Source organism: Marmota flaviventris, chromosome 17, assembly GCF_047511675.1.
Source record: "Marmota flaviventris isolate mMarFla1 chromosome 17, mMarFla1.hap1, whole genome shotgun sequence".
Taxonomy (NCBI): domain Eukaryota; kingdom Metazoa; phylum Chordata; class Mammalia; order Rodentia; family Sciuridae; genus Marmota; species Marmota flaviventris.
In genome coordinates, this window is record NC_092514.1 from 66,795,595 (window position 1) to 66,804,327 (window position 8,733).

General features: G+C 51.6%; 1 protein-coding gene across 2 annotated transcripts in view; it reads left to right on the forward strand.

Moving 5' to 3' along the window:
• Axin2 (axin 2) overlaps nucleotides 1-5,342 on the forward strand; it is a 30,550-nt gene extending 25,208 nt beyond the window's left edge. For both annotated transcript variants that reach the window (XM_027946327.2, XM_071603148.1), the window contains exons 10-11: nucleotides 114-281; nucleotides 3,848-5,342. In XM_027946327.2, coding sequence (XP_027802128.2) covers nucleotides 114-281; nucleotides 3,848-3,974 — 295 coding nt within the window. In that variant the 3' untranslated portion in view covers nucleotides 3,975-5,342. The remainder of the gene's footprint in view (nucleotides 1-113; nucleotides 282-3,847) is intronic.
• The last annotated feature ends 3,391 nt before the right edge of the window (nucleotides 5,343-8,733 follow it).

The following is an 8,733-nucleotide window of genomic DNA, read 5'->3' on the forward strand; positions in this document are numbered from 1 at the left end:
TGCGCTCCGCCTCAGTGTCAGGACACCCTGTCCTGCCTCGGTATGCGTGGCGTGTCTTTAAACCTGTGTCTGTTTTGAGATGCTAAGCTTTCTGCACTTCGTCTTATTTTCAGTCACAAAGAGCCAAAGAAACTGGCAGGAGTCCACGCGCTCCAGGCCAGTGAGTTGGTTGTTACTTACTTTTTCTGTGGAGAAGAAATCCCGTACAGGAGGATGCTGAAGGCTCAGAGCTTGACCCTGGGCCACTTTAAAGAGCAGCTCAGCAAGAAGGGAAATTATAGGTAAGAGTCCTGTGGCTTTTTTTGCTCTAGAGTTTGTTTGCTCAGAACCCAGAGCCAGAGGCTGGAGCAGCTGCCCTGGCCTGGGCAGGCCTGGGCGGGGCAGGAGGGACGGCTCAGAGGGAGGCCCTTCCAGGGGCTGCTGGCTTTTTGGTTCCTTCTCTCTCTCTGTCTCTGTCTCTCTCTCTCTCTCTCTCTCTCACACACACACACACACATACACGCCCCCAGTGGTAGCAGTAGCCAAAAGAGGGAGGCTGCTTTGGGGTTCTCTGGGGACCTGACTGGGCTTTTTCCTCCAAGGGAGCGGACTGGGGAGACAAGGGCAGCAGTGGGCTGGGATGTGGCTCAGGTGGTAGCGCGCTCACCTGGCATGCGTGCGGCCTGGGTTCGATCCTCAGCACCACATCAAACAAATGTTGTGTCCGCCGAAAACTAAAAAATAAATATTAAATATCTCTCTCTCTCTCTCTCTCTCTCTCTCTCTCTAAAACAAAAAAAGGCGGGGGGCAGCAGTTTGCTTCCTCAGGAGAGCCGGGCTTGTCATTGGGGTGGAGGCTCTGCCTGACATGAGGGACCTTGCGGGTGTGGGGCAGAGTGATTGCGAAGGAGAACCTGAAAGCACCCCTCCTTGTGGCTTAGGTTAGAGAGGTCTCCACATTAGAAGCTCAAGAGAAGGGCCAAGACCATGGAAGGAAGAGTCCGCAGGTCAAGGAGGAAGGAATGGGTGTGTGGGTGGGCACAGGTGAACAGGGCTGGCCACCCTTCCTGCTGGGGTCTCACGCCTTCTCCCTGTTGGGCCTTGGATGGGAACCTAACTTCTGGCCTCCTTTCCTCATCTGCAGAGTGGAAGTGCCCTGCGGAAGGCCACACTGAACTTGCTGGGCCCTTGAGAGGGTTCGGGAGCTGAGGAGAGTGGGGGCCAACCCTGGACCATCTCTCACTTGTCTCCTCTTAATGAGAGCAGATTCTGCAGAGCTCTCTGCCCTTGGTCCATGGTCTTTTTCCCAAGAGAACACAGCTGGGCTCTGCTTCAGTTGTGTCTAGGACCCCAGAGGCACTGGGAAGGTGCTCACTCAGTGCATCTGCACCCAGGAAGGAGTGCCACCTCCTCAGTTATGTGCCCTGTGCAGGGTCACAGCAGGCATCCACACACATCCTGCCTCCAGACCCAGGGGATGAAGGGCTTAGCAACCTGTAGGGGTGGCGTTGGGGTGGCGGGGAGGTCTTTGGCTCCTGGACAGGGTCCAGCCATCCTCCCCTCCAGAGCAGGCTCTGTGTGGCTTTGCCAGTCATCTTCATCTGAGAGTTTGGGCAGGGGCCAACAGTAATTCCTTTGGAGAGGGAGGGGATGGAGGTTGGGCTGAGACCCTGCAGGTGAGTGACCAGCAGGGCGTGTAGCTGAGCCTAGATCTTTCCCTTTAATACCTGGGAAGAGACAATTCTGAAAAGTTATCAAAGGGACCAGGGAACAGGCCTGGCTGCTGCTGCTTTTAATCTTGAGGAGACACAGGTGAAACTAATTACACAAGTGTGCCCCTCCAGGGATGCATTGTGATCTTGGCTTTGACTCGGCTGGACTTTGAGGGGAGCTGCAGGTGACCTTCAGGGGAGAGGAGCCACAGAGCACGGAGCAGGCCTTGCAGGGAAGGTGCAGTCAGCCACTCCGGCCACATCTGGCCCTGATTTTTTTCCTCAGGCACATTTAATAAGCCTGGCTTTGAAGCCCTGGCCTCCCCTTTAGTGCACAAAGACTTGCACAAATGGTCAACTCTCAGATTCCTTCCTGATTGGATCAGGCTGTGGGAAGGTCCTCCCAGCTGCTTTATCTCTGCAGGGCCTGGGCTGGATTCAGTGCCCTCCTGGTGGGGTGGGGGTGGAGTGCCAGGCCTTACCCCCAGTGCTGGGTGGGCCCCAACATCTCAATTTGCACCCCCACCCCCCTCAATAAAAAGGCCCAGCGAGGTTGGGGCTGTGGAGTGGGGACCTGGGCTGTTGAGTAATCTCAACGTGGCAGGGGTTCAGAAAGCAAACAGTCCTTCCAGACGTGCCAGACGCTATTGGTGCCAGATGTCAGAAGAAAGCAGAGTTTGCCACATAAAGCATGTTGCAGTGGAAAAGCCTGTTTCTTGGAGAAAATGAGGGCAGTGCTGCGCGTTTGAAGTCCCGGGTGGCGAGGGAGCCTTGCCTCTCCTCTCTCTGGAGGAGGCTGTCGTGTGTGAAAGGTCACTGCGAGCTTGCCCAGAGGTGCCGAGAGCCCAGGTTGGTGAACCTGGAGGGGTTAGGGCTGGGGCTGCCTGAGGGACTGGGATGGGTGCCTAGGGGATCTGAGCCTCTTGTTTGAAAGAGTGACTTTTCTGCTGTCCCCCGCCAGAGAGGTCCTCCACATTTTCTAACCGTCTCCTCTGAAAGCTTCCCCAAGAATATTGACTTGCTCCCTGAACGTGAAGCGTTTCCCCCTGGCCAGAGTGCTGAGAACAGAGGCGCTGACTGGACCCAGCTGTTCCCTTGGACTTCACCCTATCTCCTAAGAAAGCCTTTGGCTCACCCTCATTAGACAGGAAGAAGTTTAGCTCTTCACAAAGCCGTTGATTTTTTGTTTGTTTTGAGAAAAGGCAAAACAAACAAACAAAACCCAGCCTTAACCCTGAAAGGAATCCTATGTTTTAGAGGCTGCTCCTGCTCCCAGGGGACTGTGACCTTCCCTCTGCCAGCAGCCTTTATGGGTTGGGTGAATTGAACCGCCTGAGGGGGGTCTCCCTTGCTGGGAACAGGGAACCAAGAGGCCCTTACCGATCTCCTCTACAGGGCCTGGCTGAGGACAGCAGTGGTTTCCAGAGAGAGGCTACCATTCGCGTTTGTGCAGTTACACAGCTTTAGGAGAAAGAGGCCTGGGAGTGCCCAGAGGGCCTGACTCAACAGCACAGAGAAGGGCCTCTGCTCTTTGACTTGAGGGGGAGCAGGGGAGAGGAGGCAGGAACATGGAGACCAGAGGGAGGGTGTTGGGGGGCCAGTGCTCTGTTCTGGACACTGGGACAAGTCCAGAGCTGGCCGGCCTTCTGCATGGCTGTGCCAGGGACCATCGCCCCTGGGCCCAGGAGGTGAGAAGGGCGAGCAGCCTCTGGACTGACGGACCAGCTGCAAATCTGCCTTCTGCAGATGCCTGTGGGTGCAGGCTCCTTGTTAGGCTGGCCGAACCCGGACCTGAGTCCAGTTCTGTCAGAAAGACACCCTCCCCCGAGCCTGGTTGCCACTGCAGATAAACCGTGGCACTTGCCCTTCCCATTCATTCTCTCCCTCCCCCAAACAGGAGAAAGCAGCAGCTCTGCTTCCCACTTCACGTGGGCCTTGGGCAAGCAGCCTCTGAGGCGCTGGTGGGAGAGGCCGGGGCGGGCCCGGAGGGGGACAGCCTCCCCCGGGTGTCTGATCCCTTTGGCCAGACGCCCCACCTGCCCCTTAATCAGACGAGGAGAGCGACTTGCCAGCACACCTGCTGTCGCTGGTGCACACCTCGGGCTCTTCCTTCGGAAGGTGCAGTCTCAACAAACTTTTCCTGTTTTCCTTTTAAGGTATTACTTCAAAAAAGCAAGTGATGAGTTCGCCTGCGGAGCAGTGTTCGAGGAGATCTGGGACGACGAGACGGTGCTCCCCATGTACGAGGGCAGGATTCTGGGCAAAGTGGAGAGGATCGATTGAGCCTCTGGCGAAGCGTGGAGCTGGGGCCCGCATGCTCTGTCTTGGACCTAAGCAACAGCCACACGACATTTTGAAGGAATATTAAACCAATGAAGAAGACTAACTCTGGGGAAGCATTGGCCACTGGGCCTTCGGGAGGGTGGGGGAGGTTGATTTTCATTATTCATGAGCTGGGTACTGAGATAAGAAAAGCCTGAACTATTTATTAAAAACATGACCACTCGTGGCTGTTGAAGATGCTGACTGTGTTGGAGAGACTGCCATACATAATAGATGACTTCCTAGGGGTCTGAAATCCATAAACTGAGCGAAGCTGTGTGTAGCTTACCTGAACAGGAGTCCTTACTGATATTTATTGAACAGTTGATTGCCGCCAGCCCCAGTTTATGGATATGCTGCTTTAAACACGGAAGGGAGAGGGGAAGTTCAGTCGTTCTGTCTGCACTTAGGAGCGGAGCCGGGAGTGCACGGATGGTTTCTTAGCGAAGAAGGAATTGCACCTTGCACTGCCTTTCTCCTGGGGAGGATGGACATCTTTTTTTTTTTCTTTTTTTTTTTTTTAATGGTGCCCTACCATTGACACATGCAGAAATTGGTGCATTTTTTTTTTACCCCTGTGCTGCTTTGTCGTAAAGGTCTTGAGGGTTGGCTGTGTGTCGACATCGCCTTTTGGGGGTGGTCACATTGGATGGGCTGCTCCATCGTGGAGGAGGGGGTGCCTTGTTGGGGCCCCAGAGTCACCCTGGGACCGAGGCCCCACATCTTTAGCCTCTCTCAGCCCTGGGCCCAGTGGCTGGGGCTGCTGGGATCCCTGCCATGTGGTTCAAGCTGTACTTGTATTGAAGTGACAGTTCTGATTTTTTTTCAATTAGTCTTTGGACCACAGCCATTCAGGAAACTCTCGCCACCCCTGCCGCCACCCTGCCTATCCAGATGCAGGGAGACCTAGCAGCACCTCTCCTCCAACACTTCACCGTGTTGGGGTTTGTGTTAAGTTAATGTGTACATTGTCCGCCCTTGTCACCTGTACCATACGTCTGTATATAGTGTACGGCAAAAGAGTATTAATCCACTATCTCTAGTGCTTGACTGAATCAGTACAGTACCTGTACCTGCACGGGACCCCCTGTGTGTCGCCCTATATTGAGGGCTCAAGCTTCCCTTAATTTTTGAAAGGGGTTTATGTATAAATATATTTTATGCCTTTTTATTACAAGTCTTGTACTCAATGACTTTTGTCATGGCATTTTGTTCTACTTATACTGTAAATTATGCATTATAAAGAGTTCATTTAAGGAAAATTACTTGGTACAATAATTATTGTAATTAAGAGATGTAGCCTTTATTAAAATTTTATATTTTTCAAAACGTTGGCCTCGTCTTTGAATCCCAGGGTGCAACAGGACTGGGTACCATTTCTGCTTGAGCATCTGCCATTCATCCCCCGCCTTACCTGAGCCCTTAGCTGATCTGCGCCTGCCTGGAGGTTTGGTAAAACTTATTTCCTGGTTGCTGGTCGAGGCTTTTCTTGTTGGGGAGCAGGTGTGAATGACGGCGTCCCCACGTGTACTCGGTTTCCCTGCTAGGGGTGTGTCTGCAGTCTGGCCATGCAGGTGCAAGTGGTAAGGGACTGAGGTGGGTCCTCCTAGGGGTACTGGCGTTCCATTCAGTGTCTCAGAGGTGAAGAGCCCCTCTGAAAATGGGTTTGTATCCGTGGCATAGCCAGGTGAGGCCAGGGGACTTTGAAGTCATTGCCAACCTGTCACCCTCCCCTTTCTGTGGAGGCTAATGACCTCATCTGATCACTCTCTGGGCTGGCCAGGTGTGGGGAACTAGCAGCAGGTGATTCAAGAGGGGGCGAGGCTGGTGCTGCCAGGGAGAGGTGTGCTTCATGTGGACACGGAGGTCAGTCAACGGGTGGCCTTTCACCAGAGCTCCCTTCCCGTGCTGAGCACCCCTCCTGGCCGTGCATTGAGCAAGTCCTCTTAATCCTACAGATGAACCCTTTTTTAAACTAAGAGGACTTCTGTGGGTCGGACTGTGCTGAGCGCTCATCAAGGTGGGGTCTGGTGTGACTTGTCCCTGCTGCCCCCTGGCCTCAGGTGGAGGTGAAGGCCAGAGTCCTGCTATGTGAGGGAGGGGCAGCCTGACCACAGCCCTAGCAGCACTTGGAGCCACGGCTGGGGGTGTGCGGTGTGCCTGTGCCTCTTCAGGCCTTCCCATGCAGCTCAGGTGACGCTAGAGGCTAAAAGTGTACCACCTCCTGGGTGGCTGTGGGCAAGGACTTGGCATCTCAGCTGGGCTAGCCCATCACTCCTGTTTTCACCCCTTCTTTTATTGTGGTATAAACACGAAACACGATCGACATTTGGCAAAATTCTAAGCGTACAGTGTAGCACTCTTAGCAACAGCCATGATGCGGTACCACGGATACCTAGAAGTTACTCAGCTCGCAGATTGGGATTTGCTGATTGATTGGCAAATCACCACGCCACCCACACCCAGAACTACCATTTTGCTCTCTAGCTCCATGAGTGACAGTTTTAGATAGCTCATAGAAGCAGAATCACACATTTAAAAAAAATTATTTTTTAATTGTAGTTGGACACAATACCTTTATTTATTTATGTTTATATGTGGTGCTGAAAATCGAACCAGGGCCTCACACGGGCTAGGCAAGCGCTCTACTGCTGAGCCACAGCCCCAGCCCCAGAATTACATTATTTGTCCCGGGGCTCGCTTATTTCATTTAGCAAAATGTCCTGCGGTTTCATTCATGTTGTCACATCATAAGATTTCCTTCTTTTTAAAGGCCGAGTAGTATTCCATTGTATTTCTACCCCACGTTTTCTATAGCTCTTCATCCAACAGTGGACACATGGGTTGTTTCCATATCTTGGCTCTTAGGACTAACTGCAGTGAACACCGGAGAGCTCCCATTTCTCCACAGCCTCACCAACACCTGGTTTTTGTTTAACATCCACCCTAACAGGGAGGAGGTGATGGTGTCTTGTGGTTTTGATTGGCGTTTCCCTGCTGCCCGGTGAATATCAAGCATCTTTTCCTATACTTGTACGTCTTAGGAGGCGAATCTTTATCCCATGTTTTAAATTGGGTTGTTAAGTTGTTTTGCTACTGCATTGGAGAAATTTCTTACATATTATTGAACTATATACTTCTTTTTTTTTTCTCTTAGATAGTGGTTATTTTTTTATTTATTTCTTACATAAATGACAATAGTGGAATGCATTACATTCATAATTATCCATTCACAGCACAATTTTTCATAACTCTGCATATAAAGTATGTTCACGCCAAATCATGAGATCGCTTATTGATTTTTTTTGTGTGTGTGTGTACATTACAATTCCTAATGCACGGTCTTCATCATACAAAATACATGTATAAAGATGTGAATTTGGTGTCAACATACCTTATATACAAACAGAGACATGATAATCGTGGTATAAAGGTGAACTATATACTTCTGCTGCTTCTCCGCTTCTCGCTCATACTCATAACCAGGGGATCTTACCTCCGCCTGGATGTGCTCCCAGGCTAGTGAAACCTTGAATGTGTACAGAATCAGTTATGTGTGTGTCTTCCTCTGAGATGGGGTCAACGGCATCGCTAGACTCTCAGGGATCTGTGCCTCCAAAGAAAACACTAGAAACCCTTGGCTTGGCCTATCAGCCCCTCTTCCCTATCCCCAAATCTTAATACCAGGCGCTCCCTCCTCAAAGTCCTTGCTAGTGCTTCCTGAGGACCTGTTGCTTTGGTCTGGTGTGACCGAGCGCCCCCCGCCACCCCCCAGGACAGCCAACATCTGTGTGTCCCCCCCAGGGGGTGGTGTGCACATCCTTGTGCTGCTCGGGCCTCCGCCTCAGGTTCACATGCTTGGATCCTTCCACATGCTCCAGCCTTATTTCTCTGATTCTTAACCAGATCCTTCGTGGTCAAGAGCAGACTGTGGGCGGGGGGCTGGGGTTGTGGCTAAGGATAGAGAGCTTGCCCAGCAGGCATGAGGCCCTGGGTTCAATCTTCAGCACCACATAAAAATAAATCAATAAGTAAAGGTAATGTGTCCACCTACGACTTTGAAAAATATATATATTAAAAAAAGAGCAGACTGTGGCGGGGCAGACCTGGGCCGGAGTCCACTTGCAGCAGTGTCCTGTGAGGCAGCCACAGTTTCCTCATCTGTTCACTGAGGGCAACAGAGGTGTTGACTTTCTAGAGGGCCTGGGAAGCCGAGGCGTGTTCCTAGCGGGGGCGCCTCCTCTGCTCCACGCTCACCCCCTTCTTGCTGCACCACCGGGGTCTGCCTGCTCATCCGTTGCCTGGCACACAACCAAGAAGGCTTGAGGCAAACCGACTCCCAGCTGGCGCCCACCTCCAGCTCCAAGGCATCTGTCAGTTTTCCTTTCTCGAACCCAAGTCCTTCCGAGGTACTTGGAAATTCTAGGTTGACTCTCGCCCAGGGTGACCATTAGTGTAGGGCTCTGGAATGTGGGGTCTGGTAAAAGGATCCTATTGTATCATCCCCACCCCAGAAAACATGGGGACCATAATCACACTGTCAAAAAGAAGGAAATAGTTAATTACCCCCAAGAAAATATTCCAGTCCATTTGGATAATTAGGGTAAAGTTATTTTGGTTTTTGGTTAAGAAAAATGTTCCTTTTTTTTTTCTTAAGTGTTTGTACAAAAACTCCCCAAATTACATAGAAGTTTCATTGAACTCATTTACATCCTCCTTA